Source organism: Sturnira hondurensis, unplaced genomic scaffold, assembly GCF_014824575.4.
Source record: "Sturnira hondurensis isolate 20B ecotype Veracruz unplaced genomic scaffold, ASM1482457v3 Scaffold0022908, whole genome shotgun sequence".
Classification (NCBI taxonomy): Eukaryota; Metazoa; Chordata; class Mammalia; order Chiroptera; family Phyllostomidae; genus Sturnira; species Sturnira hondurensis.
The window spans coordinates 8987412-9014125 of NW_028095539.1; the positions used below are offsets into that span (position 1 = coordinate 8987412).

General features: G+C 61.3%; 2 protein-coding genes across 9 annotated transcripts in view; one reads left to right on the forward strand and one right to left on the reverse strand.

Moving 5' to 3' along the window:
- The window catches only part of BRD3 (bromodomain containing 3), a 28130-nt gene extending 15569 nt beyond the window's left edge, over positions 1-12561 (forward strand). For 4 of the 5 annotated variants that reach the window (XM_037036927.1, XM_037036931.1, XM_037036928.1 and 1 more), the window contains exons 6-12: positions 359-730; positions 2472-2600; positions 4753-4944; positions 5832-6067; positions 9049-9341; positions 10016-10159; positions 11727-12561. In XM_037036927.1, coding sequence (XP_036892822.1) covers positions 359-730; positions 2472-2600; positions 4753-4944; positions 5832-6067; positions 9049-9341; positions 10016-10159; positions 11727-11842 — 1482 coding nt within the window. In that variant the 3' untranslated portion in view covers positions 11843-12561. The remainder of the gene's footprint in view (positions 1-358; positions 731-2471; positions 2601-4752; positions 4945-5831; positions 6068-9048; positions 9342-10015; positions 10160-11726) is intronic. The other variant, XM_037036930.1, reaches the window with a different exon arrangement.
- BRD3OS (BRD3 opposite strand) lies at positions 11997-18680 on the reverse strand. 4 transcript variants are annotated; one of them, XR_005065083.1, is made up of 4 exons: positions 18496-18676; positions 18195-18238; positions 17587-17857; positions 11997-13650 (listed from the first exon to the last, which is right to left on the reverse strand). XR_005065083.1 is itself a non-coding variant. In XM_037036933.1 (3 exons), exon 3 carries the CDS (start codon positions 17239-17241, stop codon positions 16987-16989), a length of 255 nt encoding a protein of 84 aa, XP_036892828.1. In that variant the 5' UTR covers positions 17242-17857; positions 18195-18238; positions 18496-18671; the 3' UTR covers positions 16183-16986. The 4 variants fall into 4 exon arrangements, 2 of the variants coding, with proteins under 2 accessions (XP_036892828.1, XP_036892827.1); XM_037036933.1 differs by lacking the exon at positions 11997-13650 and having other exon boundaries at positions 16183-17857; positions 18496-18671; XM_037036932.1 differs by lacking the exon at positions 11997-13650 and having other exon boundaries at positions 17238-17857; positions 18496-18680.
- Between the last annotated feature and the right edge of the window lie 8034 nt (positions 18681-26714).

Genomic DNA, 26714 nt, shown 5'->3' on the forward strand with positions numbered 1-26714 from the left:
GTGGTTCAGCCCAGGGTGCTGCTTAGGCAGGGTGGAGTGCACGCTGCACCTCCCGGCTCGGTTGTGCCGAGCCCACTGACTGCGGAGCCGTGGGGCAAAGGGAGAGGGCGGCTCAGGGCAGCTTCCAAGTCCAGCTTCACCATGTCCAGCTGTGTGACCTGGGGCCGTTGACGCGGCCCCTCTGAGCCTCCGTCCCCCGTTGCGTGGGGCAGCTGGGAGGGTGGTTGTGGCCGAGCAGGGCAGGCATGGCTTTGCTCGGTGCCTGGTGGGTGGCTGGCGCTCTGGAAGCCAGCAGGGGACACCCACCCTCTCATGGCTGGGCACGGCCCTGGCACTCACCGGGGGTTTGCCGTCACAGAAAAAGGGCGTGAAGCGGAAAGCGGACACCACCACGCCCACAACGTCCGCCATCACTGCCAGCCGGAGCGAGTCGCCCCTGCCGCTGTCGGACCCCAAGCAGGCCAAGGTGGTGGCGCGGCGGGAGAGCGGAGGCCGGCCCATCAAGCCACCCAAGAAGGACCTGGAGGACGGGGAGGTGCCCCAGCACGCCGGCAAGAAGGGCAAGCTGTCGGAGCAGCTGCGGCACTGCGACAGCATCCTCAAGGAGCTGCTGTCCAAGAAGCACGCGGCCTACGCCTGGCCCTTTTACAAGCCGGTGGACGCCGAGGCGCTGGAGCTGCACGACTACCACGACATCATCAAGCACCCTATGGACCTGAGCACCGTCAAGGTCCGCGGCCGTGGGCGGGCCTGGGCCCTCCCCCTGCTCCGTCCCCTCCTGAGGGGCTGACGCTGCGGGGGGCGTCGCCTGGCGCCAGCTCCCTGGGGCAGCTGGAAGGGTGCGGGCTATGTTCTGCAGGGTTTGCAGCTTCACTGCCATCCAGCCCCTCGACCCTAGCTCCCCGGGGCTCTCACATTCCTTCCTGCCTCCCATCCCGCAGCGTTTGAAGGTCCCTGTCAGGGTGGGCAAGGAGGCCCCCCGCCCACCACCCCTGGCCACCTTCCCAGGGGCTGTAGGGATCCGCAGGGGCTGGATGCACCGGGCTCCCCGCCGGGGCAGGGAGGTGCTTGGTGCACCTGCTCCGGTCTGGCAGCCGGCGTAGGCCTCCGTCCGCCCAGTGATGGAGCAGCTTCCCACACCTCTTGAGCCCACAGTATGGCTGCTTCCCTGGACCCTTGCTATGACTGTGCTGTCTCCGCTGCGAGCCCCGTGATGTCAGCTGCTCTTGTTTTCTTTTAAAGGTTTTATTTATTTTTAGAGAGAAGAAAAGGGAGAGAGAGAGGGAGAGAAACATCAATGTGTGGTCGCCTCTCATATGTGCCCCCTACTGGGGACCCAGCCAGCAACCGAGGCGTGTGCCCTGACTGGGAATTGAACTGGTGACCCTTTGGTTCTCAGGCTGGTGCTCTATCCACCGAGCCACAGCAGCCAGAGCTGCTGGTTTTGTTTCGGTCGCTTTCCCCCGTGTGAGTGAGATGCAGACAGAGTTCTTGTCAGGGTTCAGGCAGAGCAGAGGCAGGCAGACAGTGCAACCCACCTCGTCTGCTGCTGGCCCTCTGGCTGGCGGTAATCCTTGGAAATGGTTTGGTTGCCTCTTTCTGGATTCGCACTTGGCTCTGGCTGGCTCCAGGCCGGTTTTGACTGTGGGGACGGCAGGAATGGGGGCTCCTGAGTGCTGTGCAGGGCCCTGGCTCTGGGCCGCGCGCTGCTGGGTGGCCCTCGGCACCCGCAGGGCTGCGCTCCCATCCCACTGTCTCCACGCAGGCCTGGGTCCCCTCGAGGCCAGACCTGGGGGGTGGGGGGCGCAGGGTTGGGGTCTCCCAGAAAGGGGCGTGCTCGCACACTCCTGCCTTTCAGGGGGGTGGTGTCCAAGGCTGCCCCTTGGGGGTTCCACCCTCTCAGAGCCTTGAGCTGAGCCAGCAGGAGAGGGGAGTCTGTTCATCACACCAGCGATGCTGTCCCCCACCTCATTCTCAGCCACCGCCCTGCGGCATCCCTTGAGGGTGGCACTTCTGCGAAGGGTGGCAGCACCTGGGTTTTTACTGAGCAAAAACCAAGTGATGTTTTGTGAATTGAGTGGACCCGCAGGTTGGTGGGGCATTTTCCCAGAGGCTCCTTGCTGGCCGCCCCCCCCCGAGCCTCTGCTCTCAGGGACCTTGGTGTGTGACGGAAGACCCTGTGACCCGAGCTGGAAGCTTCGGGAAAGGCAGGGGTCCCACGGTGGCTGGGTGGCAGGAGCCTGGTCTCCGGACCAGTGCTGTTTCCAGCCCTGGGGTGTCTGCCTGGCTCTGGGGGCTTGGGCCGGCCCCTGCCAGCCCTCCAGCCCCTGTCCATCGCTCTCTCTGGGCTCCTGTGTTCGAGATCTCAGGGTGGTGGTGGAGGGTCCCCACGTCTGTGCCCAGGGGTGGGGAGTCGGTCGCAGCTAGGTTGCTGGGCAGGGCCCCTCACGCCCCGCCCCTTTGTGTTACAGAAGAAGATGGACAGCCGCGAGTACCCGGACGCACAGGGCTTTGCAGCTGATATCCGGCTAATGTTCTCCAACTGTTACAAGTACAACCCGCCAGACCACGAGGTGGTGGCCATGGCCCGGAAGCTGCAGGTAACCCGAGGCGCTGGAGGTGGGGGGTCCTGCTGGGCACTGGTGGGATCAGCAGCCCAGGGTGGGATCTGGGGAAAGACCCTGGCGTCTCGGGGAACATCCCGTGGGGAGACCGTGGAGCCTCACCTGCCCAGCACGTTTGCCCTGATGGCACTGGGGGCCTTGGTGACAAACAGGCCCCTCTACCTTCTGGGAGCTGCAAGCTTAGGTCGGGGCGGGTAGCGAGCAGGACGCTCAGGCTGGATGCGGGGGGGGGAGGTTCTGACGTCCCCGCCCCTGCAGCCTCCCTGACTGCGGGCCCCTGTGAACCCAGTGCTGGGGGTGCGGGGCTGGTCCCGAGCCCGTCAGGGAGGACGCTGGTGGGCGTTGCGTCGGGTGCCCACGGCCTCCACGGCCTTGTGCGCGCGCCTGACGACCGTTGGGGCCCAGGGGCGTGTGGGAGGAGCCTCTGCGGGAGGCCGGTTGGGCTGTAGGTGCGGGGCTTCGCGTCTGCGCACTCCAGCCGCCCGCGCGGACGTGAGCGTGCGTGTGCGTGAGCGTGCGCGTGAGCGTGCGCGTGCCCATGCCCATGAGTGCACGTTGCCGTCAGTCTGGCCGCTACCCCAGTGTTTCAGTGCGCAGGACCTATTTTCACTCAATGGTGTGGACTGTGTGGGCGGGGCCCAGGCACTAATGGTACTGGAATTTTAAATGATGTGCAAGCAGACCCTGGTGCTGTGGCTCAGTGGACTGAGCGCCCGCCTGCAAACCGAAGGGTCGCTGGTTCGGTTCCCAGTCAGAGCACATGTGTGGGTTGTGGGCCAGGGCACCAGTAGGGCGCGTGCCAATGACAACCACACATTGATATTTCTCTTCCTCTTTTTCTCCTTCCTTTCCACTCTCTGTAAAAAATAGATAAAATTCTGAAAAGTCAGTGAATAATCAGAGGATTTTCTCTGAAGGACAGAGTAAGAATTCTGTACATCTTTTCTTTTCCAGTAGCTTCTCTTTTCGCGGGACCTAGAATGGTTGTTTACTAAGCTGTTCCAGCCCCTCCTTGGGAATCCTTTTGAAACCTTGGTGAAGGTGCTCCCAGGGTCCGATGCGGCCGCCAGGGCCCAGACGGGGAACGTAAGGGGAGTCTGCTGCTTCCACTTCTCCTCCCAGGGGGCCCCTGTCCTTGGTCCTTCCCACCCCCTCCATGTGTGATGGGGTCAGAGGTCCTGGAGGTCCCAGAACACCCACAAGAAACCATGAGGACCTGTGGTTCTGTACTGTGGCCGTCCGAAAGGCCTCCAAGAGCACTGCGTGGTCATTGCTTGGTGACACATTGCCGGTGGGAGGCGGGGCCTGAGCAGAGCACCTCGGCCTATGGTTCCAGCTCTGCCTGTAGAGACTGAGAAGCTGCACGAGCCACGCATGTGTGGTAATCACACTTTGTGTGTGTGCGCACTGAGTAGGCCCACTTGTTCCTGGGTATGGCGTGCTTCTGGGGAGAGTGACAGCCAGGAGGGGCGTCTTGGGACAGAGCCCAGAGTGGGCTCTTCTGGGAGCCAGTGCCGCACCCCGTGGGTTCACAGCTTGTGGGCGTAAACCTGGGTGGATTCAGGCCACAAACTTGGCAAAGCAAAGTCTCCTTTTGCGGCCTCCTGGCCACAGCCTTCGCTGACAACTCTCCTGAGACCAAGGTCCCACAGGGTGCGGGTCTCGACGGGACGATACCTTTGCCTTTTAAAGAACTGACTTCTGGACCTACCTGGTGCTGCAGCCACACAGCCACACAAAGAGGCAGGGGAGGGGGAGCTGGCACTGGTGTGGGGACCCCAGAGCAGGCCAGAGCTCACAGGACAGTGCTCCCACTGTGCGGCTCCAGGTGGCAGGCCTCTGGGACCTTGGACCTGCTTGTAGAAAGGAAACGACGACCTGTAGCAGGCTTGCGTAGTTGCTGAGGGAGCGGGTGGGCCGGGTCCCACGTGGCTGGCCGTGGCCGTGGCCCCGGCCCCGCACCCGCTGCCTGGAGAGGGAGGGAAGTGAGCCGGGCCATCTCCTTGTAGGGCCCGACCTTCTGTCAGCCTCCTTGTGGGTCTGAGGGTGTCTCGGGAAGTCGGGGCCCCCTCTGAGGGGCTGTCTCGGGTGCCATCTGGGACCTCAAGCGGCCCCTGCTCTCCCACAGGATGTGTTTGAGATGCGGTTTGCCAAGATGCCAGACGAGCCAGCAGAAGTGCCTGTGGTGCCTGCCCCCGCAGCCCCGGCGGTGAGCAAGGGCACAGAGAGCAGCCGAAGCAGCGAGGAGAGCTCCTCGGACTCTGGCAGCTCGGACTCGGAGGAGGAGCGGGCCACCCGGCTGGCCGAGCTGCAGGAGCAGGTGAGCCTCGCCCAAAGCCCTCCTCCCCAGGCCCCTCCCCAGCTGTGGTGTCCTGGGAGCGGCCCCCTCGGCGGGCCCTGGGGCCTTAGTTGCCCCAGAGAGGCCCGGGATTGGGGCAGGATCAGGAGGCCAGGCCATGTGGTCCTGGCAGCCTGTATGGGAGGGGTGCGGGCTCCCCCAGGCACAGGGCTGTCCCACCCCATCCTCAGGCCACTGACGCCTGAGTTGTCTGGATGACGAGTCGAAAGAGAGGTCTGGTAGTGGGCAGGTGCCCGATTTCTGGGGTTTCTGGCAGGGAGAAGAGAGAGCAGAGTGGACGTGGCCCTTCTGCGGGCACCAGAGTGGGGTGGGCATCGGACCTGGACCTGAGCCTCGTTAGATACAACCCGCCCGGAAGACGGCTCTGGGATGCAGCTGTCTGGCGGGTTGCCGTGTCAGCCCCTGCGCCTGCTGGAGGCCAGAGGCCCGTCTGCCCACCTGCCCGGTTGGGGGCGAGGTGGCTCCCTCGTGCCCCCGGGGCTGCTGAAATGAGAAGCACAGCACGAGCACGTAGCTGGGCATGCGTCCGCACCGGGGCCTTGCAGCCTTCTCGACCTGCTGTCTGGTTGCCTTCGGGCAGCGGTCCAGCCTCTGTCTCCCTCACCTGAGAAATAAAACTGATGAGAACAAAGCCACCTGTCCCGGGCCGAGTGTTCATTTCACCAGGCTGTCCCTGCTGCTCTCTCAGCTTCTGTGACCAGGCGCCTGGCCTGCAGTTTACCCGAGGGCCAGTGACGGGCCAGCATCCCGGAGGCGTGGTGGGGGCCGGAGCACAGCTCGGGGCCTGTCTGGTCCCTGTGGCGTGGCTCGCCCCACAGAGCCCCGCTCAGCCGCCTGCTCTCTTCCAGCTGAAGGCCGTGCACGAGCAGCTGGCCGCCCTGTCTCAGGCCCCTGTGAACAAGCCAAAGAGGAAAAAAGAGAAGAAGGAGAAGGAGAAGAGGAAGAAGGACAAGGACAAGGACAAGGAGCGGCACAAGGCCAGGGCGGAGGACGAGAGGAAGGCCAAGGCCACCCCGCCCACCAAGCAGGCCCCACAGAAGAAGGCACCCACCAAGAAGGCCAACAGTGCGGCTGCGGCCAGCAGGTGGGCCCTGCCATCGCCCGGCCCTAGGCCTCGTGTCCCCGTGACTCCGCCCAGGCCGGCACCACTCGGATAACAGAGGGGCCCCGGGGTCCTCTTCTGCCCCCTTGAGGTGTGGGGTGGCTGGGAAGGTGGAGGCTTTGGGGACATGTCCCTGACCTGGGCCCAGGAATTTAATTTGGGGACATTGGCTTGGTGACATGGGCTCTTGGCATTTCACTCCTGCCAGCCTAGTAGGCAGAGGATCACTGTGGCGCACAGGTCAACTCTGTGGTCTGTCCCCCCCCAGGGCAAGGCACTGTCACTGACAAGCAGGGCTGACAGTGGGAGGGGTGAGGGTGGGGAAGGCTTCTCAGGGAGGGGTGGCAGTGTGCAGGGGCCAACTCATCTACGAGGGTGAGATGCACAGGTCATCACTGTGGGGGCCGGAAGACCTGTTCTTGCGGGCATTAGGGTGAGTGGTCCATGGCAGGGCCCGGAGAGGGTGGTCAGAGGGAGCAGAGGTTGGCCAGCTCTGTGGGCATGTTTGCATTTTGTCCTCCAAGCAAATGAAGGAGACTCATGAAGAGTTTAAAAGGGGTTGTGTCCTTGCCTGGCAGTGGAGGCCCAAGTGGAGAAAGCCCCCCTGCCCCCCCCCCCGCCCCGAGTGCAGTGGGCAGGTGAGGTCAGCCTGGCCAGGAAGGGGCCTCGGTGGCTTGGAGAACTATATGGGCGGGGGATGTGTCTGGCCTGGTCTCTGGCAGAGCGAGGAGGGGCACACAGAGCCGGGTGGGGTGGGTGGTGGCAGAAGCCAGGGGTGTTGCTCCCTCCTTCTCTTCCTTCGGGCAGTAGGGCGAAGACAAGGTTTCTTGCACTGTGTCCAGGTTTGGTGGGGGGATAAGGCTGCCCCCAGAATGGGCCAAGGCGGGTTTGTGGAGCTGGCTTTAACTTCCCAGACGTTTGTTGGGACTCGCCCATGGAGCGGTCTGGGTCCAGAGCGTCATTGCTGGATGGCGTTAACTGTGAACTCGGTTCTCTTCACAGACCGAGGGCTAGCCAGTTTATGAGTTCGTGATGGTTTGGGGTGGGCGGGGCGGTCTGTGCCTGCTCGGGCGGTGCCACACTTGTGGACGGCGTGGGCAGTGGGGCCGTCGTGCCCTCCAACCTGCTCTGCACCGGCAGGTCCCGGGCCAGTCGTCCTTTCTCCCTTCCCTGCCTGTGGGAAGGTGTGTGTTTTCCTGGTGAGTCTGGCCCGACATGGGTCGGTTTTACCTGTGGTCCTGCTTTCTCTGCCTTTTCTCCGTCCGCAGTTTCTTCCTTGCTGGTCTTACTTTCACTGTTGCTGTTTGCTTGCTTTGGGCCTAATGTGCTCTCGTTTTTCTAGCTGCTGTTTTTTTTTTTTTTTTTTAACTTTATTCATTTATCTTTAGAGGGGAAGGGAAGGAGAGAGGGAGAGAAATATCAATGTATGGTTGCCTCTCATGTGTCCCCCGCTGGAACCGGCCTGCAACCCAGGCATGTGCTCTGACTGGGAATTGAACCACGATCCCTTAGTTCGCAGGCCTGCGCTCAATCCACTGAGCTACACAGGCCAGGGCTCTAGCTGCTTCTGGTGGAAGCTCCAAGGCTCGACGAGAGACATTTTTCTCTGTTTAACCCCCAGCAGCTGCCCCTGACACCGCCTTAGCCGACACGAGGCTTTCAAAGCCTCGTGATTTCATTCCGTTCAAAACTTGTTCTCATTTCCCTTCAGGCTTCCTCTAGACTGTGGGCTCTTTGGCAGTGTGCCGTCTCATCCCCAGATACGTGGGGACTTTTCTGGAAGCGTGTCAGTTGTGGAGTTCAGCGGTCAGCACGATCACGTTTGCTAGGGTTTGTCTCGTGGCCCACCCGGCCTGGGCGAGGGTTGCGCATGCCCTGGAGAAGCGTGCGAGCCCCGGCTGCTGGGTGCTGGGTGGTGTGAACGTCGGTTAGTGGGGCAGAAACCTGGACGGACCAAAAAGTGTCGGGTTGGCGTGGCAGATAGTTGTTGGGGTCTTCTCTGCCGCTGGTTTGTTTTACCAAGAGAAAATGACTGGATTCTCCAGCTGGATTTCCCCCTCCTCCCTGTAGTGCGCTGCCGAGTTTTGCCTTGTGAACTTGGAAGTGTGGTGTTTAGATGTGCACGTGTTTGAGGTGCAGTGTCCTGGTGGTCAGGCGGCCCCTGCATCCCCAGGCAGGCGTTCCTCTGTCCGAAGTCGCTGTCTCTGAAGGGAGTCGAGCTCCCGTAGCTTTCTTTGCATGAGTGTTCACACAGTCAGACTTTCTTTTTCTCTCTCTTTTTAAGCCTACTTCTGTCATTCTGTTTAAACTGGGTGGAAACCTCTGAGTCAGGTCTTGTCTCTTTTTTTCTTTAAAGACTTTAGAGTAGAAGAGAGGGAGAGAAATGTCAATGTGTGGTTGCCTCTCGCATACCCCCAACTGGATATCTGACCCACAACCGAGGCACGTGCCCTGACTGGGAATCGAACCGGTGACCCTTTGGTTCTTAGGCTGGTGCTTAATCCACTGAGCCACACCAGTCAGGGCCAGGTCCTGTTTCTCATACAGCCTGCTTGTCTCTCTCTTTTACGGCGTTTTCAGATTGTGTCTGTTTCATGTGTGATCCACTTCCACTTGCATTTTGGTTTACCAGTTCCGTGCGTCCTGTCTGCTCCTCTGTTTTCTATTCCTGTTCCTCCACCTGTCGCCTCTGGGATGACTCGAGCACGGAGATTGGTTTTGCCCCGTTGAGTCGGTGCCTGTGGGGAGCTGAGGGCGGCCGTTCCCCGGGCAGGCCCTGGGAACCGCCCAGCTGGGAGCAGGGGCTGCTGGTCCCCGGAGACGCGCCAGCAGCCCCAGGCTGCCTGGGGCACCGCTCTGGGCGTGCCCGTAGTAAGGGTTCCTGGTCTCGGAGAGGAAGGGGCTGGGCAGAGCCGGGTCGGGCAGGGGCTCCTCGCCACGATGCCCTTTGCCTCCGGCCTCAGGCAGCCGAAGAAGGGCGGCAAGCAGGCCTCGGCCCCCTACGACTCGGAGGAGGAGGAGGAGGGCCTGCCCATGAGCTACGATGAGAAGCGCCAGCTGAGCCTGGACATCAACCGACTGCCTGGGGAGAAGCTGGGCCGGGTGGTGCACATCATCCAGTCGCGGGAGCCCTCGCTCAGGGACTCCAACCCCGACGAGATCGAGATCGACTTCGAGACGCTGAAGCCCACCACGCTGCGGGAGCTGGAGCGATACGTCAAGTCCTGTTTACAGAAGAAGCAGCGGAAGCCCTTCTGTGAGTGGCGTGGGGTGGCACTACAGCCCCTCCCCCTCCTTCCTGCCCACCCCCCACCCCCACCAGCTGGGCAGCCAGGACCCCGGGTTGGCTCCCTGCCCCCACTCACTCAAGTGCAGTGAAGGTGCACCAGCTAGGGTCAGCGGTCCTGAGCCTCCTTGCCAGGACCCGGCTCGGGGGTCATGTCTCGGCTCACAGGACGGGAATGAGGTCCTGGGGAGTGGGAGGGAGGGCAGGTCCGGGGCAGCCCCGGGTTGGCAAGAGGACAGGGCTGCGGCTGGGGCCCACCCGGGACTCCTGAGCCTGCATGGGACCCCCTCGGGGCATGGAGCACGCACTTGCTCTGAGGGGGCAGGTGCCTTCTCATGGACGGAGTGAGAGGTTTGTGACCCTTCTTTGGTCACCTGTGGCCGTGGCAGCAGGGAGAACCCTGAGTCGGAGGGTCAGGGCTTCGGTGGGGGCCCTGCCCTTCCTCGGGGGTGTGTCCCTGAGCCACACGTGTCCTGTCTGTGCTCTTGTCTCTGGCTTTGTGAGAGGCATAGCTGCTGTGGCGAGGGCACAGAGCCTGCTGCAGCCCTGGGGCTCGCAAGGCAGGGGCTCGCAAGGTCCGGGAGGCCCAGGGGTGCACTTGGTGGCCGGCTGCCTGTCGCTTCTTGGCCCCCCCCCCGTCTCAGCTCCTCCTGCTTCCACAGCGACCAGCGGGAAGAAGCAGGCAGCCAAGTCGAAGGAGGAGTTGGCTCAGGAAAAGAAGAAGGAGTTGGAGAAGCGACTGCAGGACGTCAGTGGGCAGCTGAGCAGCAGGAAACCTGCCAAGAAAGGTACCGCCCGCAGCGTCCCCGCAGCCGTCCCCGCAGCCGCAGCCATTCCGCCAAAAAAGCTGCTCTCTCTGGAGGGGGCGGGGCCCAGCAGGCGCTGGCGGCTCCGCCGTGTGATGAGACCCCAGCTTTTTTGTCCGGCACCTGGGGACAGAAGCCCGGGCTATGGGGAGGGTGAGCAGATGGCGGCATCTGTGACTGCCACTTTCCAGAGTGCCCCGAGAGGGCTCTTGGGCAAGGCCCAGCAGTGGTGTTTTGGGACTGGACCCTGAGGCTTGGGGGACGTCAGGCTGGCCCCCAGCCCCTGCTGTGAGCTTTCTGGCTGCCCTCAGGTTGTAACATCGGTTCTCAGCATGTTAATAACCAACGTCCCGGGTTGGGGTGGCTGTGACTCCGGGCCTGTAGACTGCGGGTCTCCTTTCAGGGGAGCTGGGTGTTGACTCCGTGCCCCCTTCCTCTGGAACCTGTAAGGAGCAGCAGAGACCTTTTCCTGCCTCTGGGACAGTGGGGCCCGGGTGGTGCCCAGGTGAAGGCGGTCAGTGCCCGGTTCCATCTCAGTGACCATGTGTCAGCTGGTGCTGTGGCCTGGACAGGCTCTGCTGCCTGCCTGCGGCCCTGGAGGCCGGGAGTCTCCCCTTGGGTCAGCCCTGGGGAGGGCAATGAGGTGTCCCTGTGCTGCTGTCTGCTGCCACCTGACTGATGAGTGGGCTCTTCATCTCTCAGTGGGTGGGGATGCTCAGCCCACTTCTCCTCTGCTCTCTTAGTACATTGCCTTCATTTTTTCCATCTCGAGGGTCTTGGATGGGCGAGTGTCTAGTTCTGGTCAGTTCTGACACTGTCTGCTCAGCTCCACAAGACCACCCCACCCCAGGGTCCGGGTGCAAGTCCCGGGCCTCTCGCACCCCTGACCTACTGGTGCACCACGGGGGGGCCCACGCTCCCACCTCAGTGGCGCAGAAGAGCGCGGGACTTCTGTTAGGGTTTACTGGGAAGAGCAGCCAGAGGTGAGAGGTGGGCGGAGCCAGCCCGAGGGACTAGGAGCTGTCCCGCCCTGTCAGACGTAAGGCCACCCTCCCAGCTCTTCCCTGCGTGCCCTGGCCCCCTGGAGCTGGGGCGCGGGCTCTGAATGCCCACCGCCCCAGGGCTTGGTCTTCTGGTGACCAGCCGTGGTCACTCATTAGTATAAAGTCAGGTGTGGCCCAAAGTTGCTGCTTACAAAGACTGACATTCTTACCCCTCTGGGGATCCCAAGGGCCTAAGGAGCTGCGGGCCAGGGACTCAACAGACCCAAATTGAGGCCTTCCCACACCGCGGCCTCATTATCACATCAGTCCACTTAGATAGATGTGTGTTCACCTTTACTGAGTGGGCGGATCAAGAAGCGGGTGGGTCGTAGCACACGGTGGGGTGTGAAGGGGCCTGTGCGCTGGAAAGGCTGCCTTGAGACTGGCGCTGCAGACACGTGGGGCGGGGCGCGGCACGCGGAGCGCAGGGGGTGGGGCAAGGGGTGAGGGGTGGGGCGAGCGGGGGCACGCCCCTCACGTCCCTGTCTTCCTCGCCTCCCCCCCAGATAAATCGGGTGCGGCGCCCCCTGGAGGGCCTTCCCGGCTCAGCAGCAGCAGCTCGTCCGAGTCCGGGAGCAGCACCTCCAGCGGATCAAGCTCGGACAGCAGCGACTCGGAGTGAGGTCGGGCTCCGCGGGTGCAGCTCCGCCGGTGCAGCCCCGCCCGCCGGCCTCCGCGGTGTTCCCTCCTGGATAATATACTACTACTTTTGTTCATGGTGTGCAGGTTTCTTTTTAATCCAGTGTCACGGTATCTTCCCGGTTTTGCTTTAATAGGTCAAAGGTCTTTTGTCGTGTGTGCACTAGACTTTATGAGCAGGTGTGAGACTACAAAAAGTCTTTCCTTCGCCGCTGAGTTCTGTCGCTCGGAGATGGCAGCTCCAGACGCCAAGCTGGTAACCATAGAAACCATGGAAGATGTCAGCCGGACGTTCCTGCGTAGCTCTTTTCCTTAGGCCCGACCCAGTCCGAAAAGCACGCTTGCACGCTTGCAGAGGCGGTTTCCCCTCCGGGGAGGCTCTGCACGTGGAACCTTGGCTTTGCAAGCAGGCGGTGTCCTCCGCGCCTGGGCCCGGAGCGCTGACCCCGCCATCCGCGGCCGAGGACCATTCACCTGTGGAGCGGGTCGGCGCCGGGCGGGCCGGGGGTCGCAGAGGCTCCCGGCCGAGCTTCTCGGGTGGAGCAGGTGAGGGTGGGCGTGCGGGAAAGAGGGGTGCAGAGCGTTTCTGACCTTTGTGCGGTCAGGAGCCCCCTCCCGGGCAGGGCGGGGAACACAGCGGCTGCGTGTGCAGCGGGCAGGTTTCCAGACACTGAAACTTTTACCTCAACTTAAAAAAAAAAAGGATTAAAAAAAAGACTTTTTTGTAAGGTTCAGCAGTTTTCTACGAAAGTCCAGCCCCGTGTGTGTGTCCCACCCTGTGTTTGTGCTGCCGCACACTCCGGACCCATTTTCCAAGTTCGTGTATATAGGAATACTTTATTTATTAACACCATTGGTCATTTTTAAAAAAAAGAAAAAAGAAAAACAGAACAAAAGAAACGCATTACAAACAACGGAGATGCAGGCCTTCCCGTGGTTGGCGGGAGCGCCCCAGCCCCTCCAGGTGCTACCCGGCCCGGCCGGTGCTCAGTCCCGTCCGCGCTGCCGGCGCCGGGGCCTCGTCGTCGCTTGTCTGTGTGTGTGTGGGGTGCGGATACGCGCAGGGATGGCGCCCCCCGCCCACCCGCCCCGTGTCGGGTTCACCTGGTTGTTTCGTGCTCTCTCCCGGTCTCTGTAGGTGTCAGAGAGGCCGGCTTAGGGAACCGCAGCTGTGTGATGTAAGCTTTGTAACCTGAGAGGACGCAAATGTATAGTAAATCTAAGTCTTGATTTTTAACTTTCTATTGTAAGAGAAAATATTAATAATATACAGAGTTTAACAGAAGGTTATGTTTTGGTTTTGTTTTTCCCAGAGGCCACCACGTGGCCTGTGAGTGCAGGGATGCCCCCCACGGCCCACCCAGGGTCTGAGCATCGGCCCAGAACTCACAGTGGCCTTCTGGGCCCCAGGCCCCCGATGGGGCGCCTATCGCCTCCCAGTGCCCCGGGCAGACGCTGCGGCCCTGTGGCCCTGTGCAGTCTTCCTCCCGCTGGCAGCGGCCTGGCCAGGTGCTCTCTGGCATGCCTGCGTCTGGGGCTCAGAGCCTCCGGCTCCAGGAAGGGGCTCCCTGCCCAAGCATTTTCCGTGGGGCAGAAATGGCCGAAAAGGCACTCTCCCAGCCACGCCTTCAAGCGCCTCATCAAGGTGGGGCGCCTGCCCAGCCTTTCGCCTGGTGGCGCATTCCTTCCAAAACTGGTCGGTAGCGGGGCTAGTCAGCAGCATTCCTGTGGGTGGTGAGTCTCAGAATCCCCAACGTGGTTTGGATTGCGTCGACTCACAGCCGCGGGTACCTTGACCGAGAGAGGATGGGTAGAGGGTGGGGTACCATCGTTCTTATCGCTGGTGATCCTACACTGGGCGAGTTTTGAGCCAGTTTGTTAAACTTTTAAGTTTTGTTTATAATAAAAATGTAAGTGGATTTTAAACTTGCCATTTTTTAAAGTTACCCTTGTTTTTCAAAGGCTTTCTAAACAGGTCTTTAATGGCACACTTAAACCAGGACCGAGGAACTGGTACACGACAGGTCTCACAGGGGGGCCGCGTGGGTGTGTGCAACCGGTGTCCAGCGGGCAGCGGGGGTGGGGGGACAGCGTGGTGCCTGGGGTGGGAGTCCCGTGAAGCGCCTGGCCAGTGTGGGGTGTGAAGGGCCACCCATGCGAGCTGGTAGCGGGAGAAGCATGTGGCCCTCGAGGCGAGTGCAGTGGGAACCTGGCAGAGCGCGTCTCTGTCAACTGGTTCCACTCACCGTGGTGCATCCTGGGACCTCCTGTCACCCGGCAGAGGCTGCTGGCTTCGATGGCTCCCTGGGGGCTGCCGTCCCCATTGAGTGGCTGCAGGTCGTGGGCTTTCTCTCCGGACTTCACCACTGACCGCCCTCCAGGCTGGGGCACCTCCCCCGCCCCAAGCTCACCATGGCAGTGGGTCATTTCCATCTGTCCTGGGAAGACCGCGGCCCGATAGCGGAGGGGCTCCAGCCCGGGCCTGCAGGGCGGCTTCGAGGGGAAAGGCTCCGTGGGTTGGCCCCGTGTGGACCGAGGGGACAGGCTGCGTGTGCTCGTCCTGGGCAGCGGGCGCCATCTTGCGCACATACCGCGAGACAGGTTTTCTTTTTTGTTTTCGTTCTTGTCCTTTGGCGAATCCACGTCTTTTGCAGCTGTTTGGGGAGGAACAGCCCGCGAGGTCCGGCGCTCGCATCCCGAGTGGGGCCGCTACTCAGGACGTGTAGCACTGCCGGGGCCTTTGCTTTTTTATACTTAAAACATCACTTTTCTGTATGGTGTGCATGCCGGCTTACCGTAACTTTTCTTAACCTTTTTAGTGCCGTTTCTAGTATATTCCTGTAAATGTCAGTTACTGCAAACGAGTCCGATGTAAGTAGTGTTAGCTTGTTTATTGCAATGCTGGCCTCCCCACAACCGAATAAAAATGGTAGAAAGTACTCGATGTTTCTGGTAATCATGGACCCTCCTCCTGGGGCATTTGTTTTGTTTTCATAATAAAAGCAAAAAAAAAAAAAGGTGCCCGTCTGTGCCTTTTCCTGTGCTTTCGGGGTGCTCCTGCTCTCCCCTAGCAGGTGCAGACTTGGCCGGAGCCGCCAGCGCCCCCAAAAGCGGTTTCACACGCGCGTCCACAGCTCTGCCCCTTGGCCTGGGCAGGGGGGCACCAGGAGCCAGGGAGCGTGGTGTTTCTGCCGGAGAGAGTTCGGGTCCCGGTCTTTCCAGTTCTGTGCTTCTCCGGAACACCCAGCACCGCAGACGTGCGGGCCGCCCCTTCTTCCTGTCCTCACTCGGTTGTCTCTCTGCTCCGGACAGACCCGTCTGTCCCTCCTGTGCCTCCGTCTGCACTCCGGTGGCCTGCGTGCTCTCGAGACTTCTGGCACCAAACAAACAGCTGCCCGGTGGCCCAGTGGGCGTTGCCTTGTCCCCACATCGAGTGGGTTCAGGTGCCAATGTCCCCACTGCGCGCCTTCAGTGGGGAGTGAACGAGGCCTCACGACAAGAGTTCTTACAGCATTTTCAAAACATTGCTGTCCTAGGAAAAGGTTCTTGTCCCCTAAGTTCCAGCCTGGTGGAATCACTCTCCCAGGCATTGTGTTTCCTTGGGCCACGTCACCACTGTCCAGGCTCAGCCCCTCACTCATCTAGCCACCTCCCCAAGGACAGGACTGGCTGTGTGCCAGACTGGCCTCAGGCTGGGGGTGTCTGTCTGCTTGTTAAGTGGCTTAGTGGCAGCTGTCCTCCGAGGGTCCCAGGGCATGGTTGCCTGCATACTGATGTGTGCAGACACGCAGAGCACAGCCAGGGCCCAGCCCGAGGCTGCTGGGAGGTGCCCTCAGGTCGCCTTTCTTCCCAGGTGGGACTTAAACCCACAGACCTGTCCACTGGGCGCCTCTGGTCAGGGCTTCTGGGCAGGCGAGCCGGCCCTGCCGAGGCGTTGCTCGGGGCGGAAGGGTGGAGCCGCCCTCGGACTCCAGCAGGGTGCCGAAGTAGTTGGATTCTAGGCCTCAGGTGTGCTGTGGGCATGGGGGGGGACATCCTGTGGCCCCCCCAGGGCCACTTCTAGGGTGCTGGTTGCTAACATGCTCACCCAGCTACCAAAAAAAATGCCCAGCACGGCACGTGCTGTGTGCGCAGGCGCAGCGAGAACGCCCACCTCACAAGCGCCCGCCCGCCGGTCAGACGCAGCCATGCGTCCCTGGGGAGGGGCCGCTCCTCTGCCCCTCGAATGTCTGCGCGGGGCATCAGCGTCACTAGAGACCACTGAGAACGGCCAGGCTGACACGCAGGCCGGGGTAAACCGCGCGGGAGCAGAGTCCACGCAAAGAGAGTCTATTGCGTTTATTGTACGCAATAGTGAAGGAAAATCGCCTTCGACAGAGGGGCTCCCCTATTTCCAAGCCACGCCGACTTCAGCTACAGCAGACGCGTGTCCCTTCTCAAGGACACAACGGCCGCTGACGGGGCCTCGGCCACCTGCGTGCACAGTGACGGGCACCGAGGCCCTGCTGGCGGTGGGGCTGAGACACTGTCAAAGGAACTCATGTGGAAATTACAAGTCAGTTTTGCTTTCCCTAACGTGTTTGGAATGTGCTTGCCTGCAAGTCCTCCGGTCTGTGGAAGCTACCTGGCGGTCATTTTGGCAGCCAGGTCAAAGCACAGATGTGACAAGCTTCCTGCGGACAGGTCAGGTCACATCTGCTCTAGTCCTGCAGACTGATTTTCACCTTTTCTCCAAATCTGACCCTTTCTTCAGGCAGAAGTGAACATGGAAAACAACTTATAACCTGACACTAATAAAATACTGAATGTCAACTGTCACTGAAAAAAATAATAAATTAACTTGAAAGGCGGTTTGGGGACAGGGTCCCTCTCGGTTGATTCATTGGAACCCTGACAGGAAATCGCACCTCGTGGCGTGGCCTGGTGTGCCTGCAGCCTGGGGCAGTGGGGGGCCCGGCCGGCCAGGCCCACCGGCCCTGTGCCCAGGGGCCTGGAGCCACTCCTGGGGGCTGTGGGTTCTCGTTCCACACCTCATCTTCACGGGGGGCCTGGAAATCCACGATGCCCCTGAAGGAAACCAGGCCCAGGTTCACGGTGTGGCATCTGGGCCTGGCGTTCACTCTGCAGTTACATGATTGTGCAAAACTTGGACTGGCCCGTGTCCCTGGAGACCTCCAGCTTGTTCCTGTCTCGGACCAGGATGGCCTCGTTTCCGTACTGCGAGTACCACATGCTGCGGCTCCTGCTCAGGTAGGTCCTGGGCGGCACGGACTCCAGCTGCTGCTGCTGCTGCTGCCAGATGAGCAGGGAGGTGTCCCGGTACCGCCGCCGGGCGTAGCCTTCGGACAGGGCTTTCTCTGCCAGCGGGGCTCGGCTGCTCATCCCGGGCCGGGGTCCCCTGCCTGGGCTGCAGAGCCTGTGGCCGCCCTGGGCCAACCCTCCCAACCACTTTGCACTAGACCATCTGAGGAACGTGCTTTGCAGCTGCTGGGTCTGGGGATTCACTGGTTAACTTAGCGGTAGAGGTGAGGGTCCAGGCTGTGGGTGGGCAGCAGCCTTAGGAGGGTGGTGTTGGAGGGAGACTTGAGAGGAGCCTCTGAGCATTCTGAAGACACCTAAGAACCACCGCTGAGTGGCCAGCAGGTCCGGTGGCTCTCTGGTAACAGCCTTTGATGGTGACAGCTGTGGGCACATTAGGCGTGGAGGTGACTGGGGCAAGGCACCTACCTTGGGGGGAGGGACTGACAGGTGTCTACTGTGATTCTGACTACACAGCGTGGAATACTCGAAAAGACGAACGAAACGCACCACCCTGGCTGGAAGGTCGTGGTACAGCTAGGCGGACGATGGCTGCGCCCAGGCCGGTCTCCCCTGAGCAGAGCTCAGATCAGCTCACTGCGCAGCACGGGGGATCTGGGACTTGTCCGGGGTGCGGAGGCAGCGCTGGCTCCGAGCCTTACATTGTGGGGCTAGTGGGCAGCTCTTCCCCAAGGTGATACTGCAAGAAATGGACACGTTGTCAAGGGCCGCGGTGGCAGTGGCAGATTTCATGGCACAGAACCTTAGCCCCAGAGCAGAGAGTTAAACCGGCTACTGACGACACAAAGTATCCCTCGCTATCGGATGAGCCAGATGGAGCCTAATCTTACGTTGTTATTACCGAAGGGACGGGGGCATCCTGGCACACTGCTTATGGGGCGGTTTGTGTCTGTATCAGTGAAATAACTTCCGAGAACCTAAAATGGCCCAGGTCACCAGGGGCTGCTTCCAGAACTGCCCCTCACCAGCCAGGGCGTTCGCCTAGGCTGCCGGGCTGAGGCCGGCCCGGTACTCACCCAGCCACCACCGCCTTCTTTGTGCCCCAGGCATCTGGAAGCCCCTGGACCAGAGAAAAATAGGATGCCTGGTGAAAACCCACGAGGCAGCATCCGCAGCCGCCCCTTCCCCATCGTCCAGTCGCGCCTCACTTCGGCTGCCGCTGAGTCCCCTTACCCTTGCCTGCGTTCTGGACCCGGCCCCATGGCACGTCCCCATCGCCTCCCCAGTATCCTGGATCCCCCTCGCCCGACCCCGCCCCGGGTCCCCCCACGGCACGCCCCCATCACCCCCCCAGCCTTCTGGGCCTCCTCCCCACACCTTACGCCCTCCCGCCCGCGCCGCAGTCACCCTCGCGGCGTGGTTCTCCGAGACCCCCGAGCCGCAGGGCGCGGCGCTGCGCTGGGCTGCAGACTCCAGCAGCGCCAGTTGGCCCCAGGGCCGCGTCTCCATGGCAGCGCCGCAGGCATGCGTAGCGCCTAGCCGAGCGCCCGAGACGCTCAGGCCCGCTCGAGGAGCCCGAACAATCGATCGCCTCGAGGGGCGGGGCCTGAGCGTGGCCTCGAGGGCGGGGCTCTCGCCGGAGGAGGGGGTTGGGAGCGGGGAGCGGGGAGCGGGGCGCGGGGGCCCGGGCCCTCCCGCCGTGCTGTGGGTCCTAGTGTTTTCCCCAGAGAGCTTTGTGCCGCCGCTCGTGTCGTTTCGCTGCTGCCGTTGCCGTTCGCGTTTTTACTCCCAGCGACCGATGCAGTGGCTTTTGAATAATTTACTGCCGTCCGGGCGCGCTGTCGGCGGCCGCCGGTCGCCGACCGATCTCAGCGAGCCCTCTCCGTGGCTCCGCCCTTTTTCTGACCGCAGTTGTATTCAGATGGGCTCCGCAGGGCTCCTTAGCAAAATGACGCCACGGGCGGCCCGGAGCGCCGAGCGCACGCCTGTGCGATTCCTTCTTCAGGAGGACGCGGGACGTTTCCGGGCGTGGGCCCGTTGCCCGACTGCGCGCCAGCTTCGGCGCGTCCCCAGGCACGAACAGGACGCCCGGGCGCGGAGTGTGGTGCCTGCGCCGGCCGCAGCGCGGGCCCTGGAAGGAAACCCTTGCCCTCGATCATTACGAAATACACTCGTGGGCCAAAGAGGAGCCCACGATACAAAATTTAAAATATTTGAAATGCATGACGATAGAACTACAACATATCAAAAGCGTGGGCTGCAGCTAAAGTCATGGGGGGGCGGGGCACGTAATTGGTAGCCTTACACGCCCGTCTTAGAAAAGTAGAAAGGTTAAAAATTCGAGGTAAACATTCACCTCAAGATGTCAGGGGTGAACAACAGCAAAAATTAACCTAAGCACATGTACTATGGATGAGGGAAGAACTTAAGTAAAAAAATTCCAAAGGAAAAATGATCAAGAGGCTAATAAAAATAGTAAACCCCTGATGAAAAAAAGAACCCAATCAGCCCTGGCTGGTGTAGCTCAGTGGATTGAGCCCGAGCCTGCGAACCAGACGATCGCAGTTCGATTCCCAGGCAGGGCACATGCCTGGGTTGTAGGCCAATTCCCAGCAGGGGACGCATGAGGGGCAACCACACATTCCATACATTGATATCTCTCTCTCTCCCTCTCTCCTTCCCTTCCCCTCTAAAGATAAATAAGTAAAATCTTAAAAAACAAAAAGCCGCCACCTTCCAGCAATTCACCAGAGACAGACACGAAGGGAAGGAGGAGGCCCTCGATACACGTTCTCCAGGCCTGAGAAACAGGGAGGCGCGCCTTTCGGCCACCTCCTTGCGCATCAGGCGGCCTTCCCGGACGCCTCCCTGACAAGCCTGGAAGAGTCTGCAATGCCACCCCGCGCCTGCGGGGGCACTGCTGTGCACCGACTAGTGAAGCGCGAGGTTCCTGCTGAGGGCACCGGGGTGCGCACTGCTGGAGCAGCCGAGTCAGCCTCCCGAGACGGGTGAAGCAGCGTGGTAAGTGGTAAGAGAAAGAAGGAAGCCGAAGAGAAAGAGGGAGCCCGGTGCACCCGAAGCGCCCGCCTCTGCTGCGCCCAGAGGCAGTCTACTGGACCCCACTCGCTGTGTTTCGCTGTGTGCGTTCACGGCATGATGAGTCTGAAAAAATAAAGGGCCTTTGTACTGATATTTTAAAAGAAAAGAAGAATTCAAGAGGACTTACAACAGAAGCTGCACACGTTAAAAAGGTAATAAAATAATGCCGTGAACAGCCTGATGTCAGTACGTCGGTAAATTTTGCTAAGTGGACCGACGCCTGGAAGAATATAGTGTATCCATACGGCACAGGAAGAAAGTGGCAGCTTTACCCGTGCAGTTAAAGAAATGGACCCGCCACCCGAAACCTTCGCGGAGGCCACACTGGGCCCCGGGGCGGGGCGGGGGCGGGGGGCGCCAGCGCGAGGCCCCGAGCGCGGAAGGACGGCGCACACCGCTCTTCCCCGGAGGTCTCCGGGGCCGGTCAGAGCAGGAGCCGCGTCCCGTTCGCCTACCCCACCGGCCTGGCCTCCAGCCCGAAGTGCCGAGGATGCGCCAGGGCAGGGCCGTCGGTGGCTCCGCTCGCTCGGCAACATCGACGCGAGAGCCCCGAAGGAGGCGGCGGGCCTGTGCACTGGCCGCGGGCCGCACGCTGGCTCGAAGGCGCGGCCAGGCCGGGTCCGTCCAGACTCTGGAGGCGCGCTCCCCCGCAGCAGCAGCCACGGAAGGGAAAGAGCACGCGGCCTCTGCGTTGGGTTCCGTCCGACTCTCACGGTGGAGAAACACTTGGAAGGCGAGGAACGAGGCTCGTATTTGTTTGCCCTGTCCAGGCAGCCTCAGTTGGTTAAAGAGCCTTCCGGATACACCAAGGTTGTGGGTTCCATCCCGCTCAGGTCACGTACAAGAACCAACCACTGAATGCCATATTTTGCAGTGTATAATGAGCACTGTTTTGCCCAGATTTTCTGAGGGAAAAATAAAGGTGCACATTATACATGGATAGCACTCATTCTGTATCTATGTAAATGTTTTTAATTCTTTTATTTATGCTTATGTGTAAAAAGAGTAACTCCAGAAAGCAATAACCATATCCATATGGATAATAATGCCCTGGGATACAATCATCAGGTTTGTTTCTAAACATAAATAAGTGAAAAACTGAATTAATCCCTGGCTGGTGTGGCTCAGCTGATGACTGAGGGCGGGCCTGCAAACCCAACTGTCACTGGTTCGATTCCCAGTCAGGGCACATGCCTGGGTTGCGCGCCGGGTCCCCAGTAGGGGGCACATAAGAGGCAACCACACATTGACGTTTCTCTCCCTCTCTTTCCTCTTCCTTTCTCCTCTCTAAAGAACAAATACATAAAATCTCTTTTTAAACTTAAAAGAATATAAAAAGCAAAGCGCGGGACATGGGCCAGGTCCCCTAGAGGAGAAAGTCAGTGTGAGGGTCCGCCCCTCTGGCCCGATTCATCCGAACTGCAGTGACGCATACATGGGGCACAAGGGCTGCACGGACACAGGGTCCACGGACGCAGGCCGCTCCCCGACGCACGGCGCCCGCGGCACTGCCACGTGGTGGGGTGGGTGTGGGGTGGGGGAGGAGGAGACGCAGAGGTCTCACAGCTCTGTCCCAGAGCCACGCGGGCATCGCTGAGGGGAAACCCAAGCCCGCGTCCACACGCTGCCCGAAGCTACACGCCGGGTGGGCGGTGGACCTAAGTAAGGACAGAGAGACAACGGCAACTTAGCAAGACAGCAGAACAGGACATCTTTGTGACTTTGGGGTAGAAAGGTTTTCGGACACTGGTCACCAATAAACCCTAACATTAACAGCGCGTTCCTGAAAGTGCGCACTGATTCCCATGGCGGGTGTGGCTTAGAGCTGGAGACTTCGGGATGAGCCCAGAGCCACCCCCACAGCCAGGAGCCCGCCTGCCGCTGACACCTCCCTTCTGATATTCTCCACCGAAAGGGAGTGGGGCTCCCGGGAGGAATGGCTGGAGCTGGGACTGGGCAAGAGACACGCACGCTGGGCCTGGAGCATCTAGTCGCGTCAGCAAGTAAGGGCGCGCCCCCAAAACAAACAAAAAGCCCAAAAGGGAGCCGCAGAAGGGTGTGCGTCTCACTGTTTCTTAATCTAACATTTCTTGAGCGACGGCTCTCACTCTATACGCTACACCTGTTTAAGTCGCAGCTGATCGGCGCTTAGAATCTTCTATCTGTGCCACCGTCACCGTGATTCCAGACCGAGTACATGACCCCCAGAGGGGGCCGCGCCCATCCGTCCTCCCGCCCCCACAACCCCAGCCCTAGCCACACACTCACCTGTCTTCAGCCTCTGGGACACATCTGTTCTGGAGGGTTCACACGCACGGAGGCAGTCACGCCACTCACTGCGTTCGCACTGGCTTCTTTTCCTCGGTGCCCTGAGCCTGTCTTTCTGCGCGTTGTCGCGGGTGTCGCGGCTCATTCCTCAGTGAGACACGCGGGATGCCGACCCTCTTCACCGCGTGTCAGCGCACAGCTGGGGCATCAGGCGCATTTGACCGTTGCGCAGCCTTCTCCACCATCTCCAGAACTTTCCATCTCTCCAAGTTGGACATGCGCCCAGTGGACATGTGCCCCCCCCACCGGCCCCTCCTCCCAGCTCTGGGCACCCGCCATTCTGCTCCCTGATTCTGCGGGTTCACTGATTCCGGACACTTCCTGGAAGTGGAGTGGCCAACAACATCACTTTCGGTGTCTTGCTTTTCTTACTTAGCACAGTGATTTGGAAGTCCATGTTGTGCCCTGGCCAGTGTGGCTCAGTTGGTTCAAGCCTTGTGCTGTAACTGAAGGGCCGTGGGTTCGATTCCTGGTCCCGGCACCTACCTAGGTTGCAGGTTTGGTCCCCATTCAGTGTGCCTGCATCAGAGCTGCACACCTTTCTAGGTCCGAGTCCTGTCCTCTGATGGACCACGCTTCCCTCCGTCCCTCGCCCTTCGGCAGACACTCAGACCACGCCCACCTGTTGGCTAACGGGAACAACGCTGCCAGTGGGGACACCAACAGCAGCGAGCATGACCAGCTCTGTGGGGTAGAGAGGTCTCTCCCTTGTGGGTGGGGGGGCTGCAGGGGTCGAGTGGGGAAGAGACTAGAAGGATGCACCGCTGCCTCCGCCTCCCAGCCGCCCCCCCACCAGAGCCCGTCCCACGACCCCCAGGACCAGGTGCCACTCAGCGGCTGACAGCAGGGAGGACACTCTCCGACCCACAGCCCAGGCTGCGCCAGCCCCAGCGCCGAGTCCTTCCCATCGACGACCCCGTGGGCCCCTTGCCCTGGGGTGGCAGTGGGTTTCACAAAACCCGCTGCCGCAGCACACCGCTCATGGGGGGATGCCCCACGCAGACCAGCAGGGCAGCAGGCGTGGTCGCGTGTGTCTTCCGGGCTCTTCTGGGTGGCTCCCCGACTGGGGAGCTCCATTTTTAATTGTATTTAATTTTAATTAACTCAAAGTTTGACACTGGATTCAGTGTTTGGCAAACTTTTAAGCACACTCGAAACCACTTGGGTGGGCCGATGGGCTTGTTCTGCGACACGCTGTGTGTCATCGACACGCAGGTCAGACATTGCTGAGGAGCTAGTGCCCCAGCCCGCGTGTGCAGCGAGCGACACACGCACCGCGTCTTGCCCCCGCCCCCCCAGAGAGTGGAATGTGAAGCATCTCCTTCGTAAGATTCCCGGCGCGGGGCACCACGAGGCAGTGGTGTTTCAGGTCCACCAGACACATAAAATGCGCCGTTGGAACAGACCCCACTCACAGTGAGTTTTATTCAGCCATGAGCAGGAGCGAAGGATTTGCCGATTCCCGACCACAGGAGTGAGCCCCCGGCGCCGCGCTTAGTGAAAGGGGCCGCACACAGGGCCACCTGGTATGCCATTCCATGTATAGGAACATCCAGAACCAAGACAGAAGGAAGACGGGGTGGGGGCGGGGGCAGGGTGCCGGGCTGACAGCTGCTGGGTGCTGGTAGCTTTGGGGACGATGGGAATGTTCCAGGATTCGGATCACTGGTGCTGGGGCCTGAGGTCCGGGCCGAAGGGTCGGCAGACGCCTCCCCTCGGCTGAGCTGACCCTTTGCCCACAGGGGGCGCAGGCGGCCTGCTCCCTGCTGGGTCCGAGAGTGGTGTGAACAGCGCGGAGCGCTGTGTGCCCGCTCTCCCTGGCTCTTTCAGGGGACTGCCTGGTGAGCTGCCTCTCTCAGCGAGAGCCCACGCTGCCGCTGCCCACATCCCAGTGGATGGGGCCTGCCACAGAAGCGTTCAGTGGCAGCGGGTGCCCCTGGCCACCCCTCGGGTCCCTTGACTCACAGCCAGCCACGCGGGGTGGGGCCTGCCCCTCGGCCGGCCTGGACTTGCACCTCCACCCTTCGCTGAGGTGGCTTGTTGGCACCTCGATGAGAGAGAGCCTGCAGCAGAACCCTGGAGCGACCCCCAAAGCCCTACCTGCCTGCAGACCAACAGAATCCTGGAGCCCCCCCCCCCCGCNCCCCCCCCCCCCCCCCCCCCCGAGCCTGGATTGTGTGACCTGACCTCACAGGAGCCTCTCAGGAGAGATGCAACTGTCCCCGCACAGCCCCAAGGAGGGGCCCGGACTAGGGGGTATGGCAGTATGAGGCCGAGGTCCCAGTCTGGGGTTGAAACCTTGCATCGTCTGAAAGTTGAAGCAACCAGCTGTGAAAAGTGCATATTTTTGCCTTTTCAAAAAAATTTGGGAAAAGCCTGCACCCCACAACCCAGTGAGGGGCAGGGGGTCATTCTCCCCAGGAAATAGTGGTGGAGCTATTTCCGTCACAGCTGGAGATGGCACCCGGGGGACGATTCCTTCACTCAGGCAGGAGAAGGGAGAACATTGGCCTCCCTCGCCCCAGAGCTGGGCTCAGTCAGAAGTTCTGGCCCAAGGATGTGTGTGGGGGTGGGGGTGGAGGGATTGGGGGGGTGGAGGCTGCGTGGCTCTACCTTCCTAGGAGGCCCCGGCGGGAAGCCGGGCTGTGGAATGAGGCGCCGGGTCTCGGCCCGGTTGATGAGAGGCCCTGAGCCCGCCGCAGCCTTTGGGGCGGCTGGGGAAGCTCTGGCCTAGCGGCCTGGGAGGCCTGCGTGGAGGGAACGGGTCTCGTGTCTGGAGAGGCCTAGTGCCTCCAGCCCACCAACCGCGCTGAGCGTGGGAGGGCGCACGCTTTCCGGTCCAGAGCACCTTCAGTGATCCGGGTCCAGCTCCGGCCGCTGAGCGTGAGCCCCTGGGAGCCCAGGAGGCCTGGGCGGTGAGTTCCGACGGCGGGGGGCAGCCTCTGCCCGCCCGGGGGCCGTCGCTGCGGCTCTGCGCACCTTCACCTGACAAACAGTGCTCGCCTCCCTCCCTCCCGCGAGGCGGTGCGCTCGGTGCAGACCCTGGAGCGGAGACCCGCGCGAAGTGGGAGTTCCTGCGTGGGCAAGTGGGGAAGCGGGGTATCCGGGCACTGCCCCGCAAAGCCTCGGGGCCTGACCTCCCTCGGAAGGCCTCTTCTCTGGGATCCCCACGGACCCCGCAGCCACCAGGCTTCCTGGAGCTCGAGGCCGCGTGGCCGCACTTCCACGCCCTTCCCACCTTCGGGTGGGACTCGGGCGGGTGCCTCCGCTCCTGCCGTGGGGGGTGAGCGTGTGCTCAGTTCCGCGTCTTTGCGTTCTTCTGCTGAGTCAGTATGCAAACGCGGAGTCAGGTGTCGCAGCATTTTCCCTCCTCCCTGGTCACCTCCCCCACCCCACCCCACCCCACCCCCGCCCCAGTCAAGGGACCCCAGGAAGTTCCAGGCGTGGAAACCCCTGTCGGCGGAAGCATTTGGGGGCTCGCGCGGGTGCCGGGGCCTGGCCCCTTACGGAGCAGCTGCACCACGCCAGCCTGACGGGGGAGGGGCTCAGAGAGGCCGCCGCCTCGCCCTCCAGGAACCGGAGCGGCCGCCCCATCCGATCCGAGCGCTGGTAGAATAAAATGGGCCCGAAGTGACGACAGGCCGCACTGAACGCGAATCTCCTGCACGGCGATGTTACACGTTCACACCTGCTGTTCAAGTGGCCCCGAACCTTGTTAAATGACGGGGCAAATGGATCAACAGGCCATAGGGCGGCTTCTTAAACCTTGGCGCCAGTGTAAGACGTTCTGGGGCGTCTGTGGAGGAAGCCCTCAGGTGCCCCAGTCCTGGTTGCCCGGCTGTGCCAAGCTGCCGGCTTCCTCAACTGAAAGCTCGCGTGTTCGATTCTCAGTCAGGACACATGCCTGAGTTGTGGGCCAGATCCCCAGTAGGGGGCGCGCGCGAGGCAGCCACACGATGATGTTCCTCTGCCTCTTTCTCCCTTCCTTCCACTCTCTAAAAATAAATATAATCATAAAAAAGAAAATGAAACACTGGGACTACGGAGAGTGTTGTGATGGGCTCAGGATCACGCAGTGGGAAGCCCGGGTCTCTGGCTCCACTGTTCGGGTGAAGCCGGGCAGTGGCCCAGGGAAAGGGGCAGCCAGGCGCCGACAATGTCCTCCACAC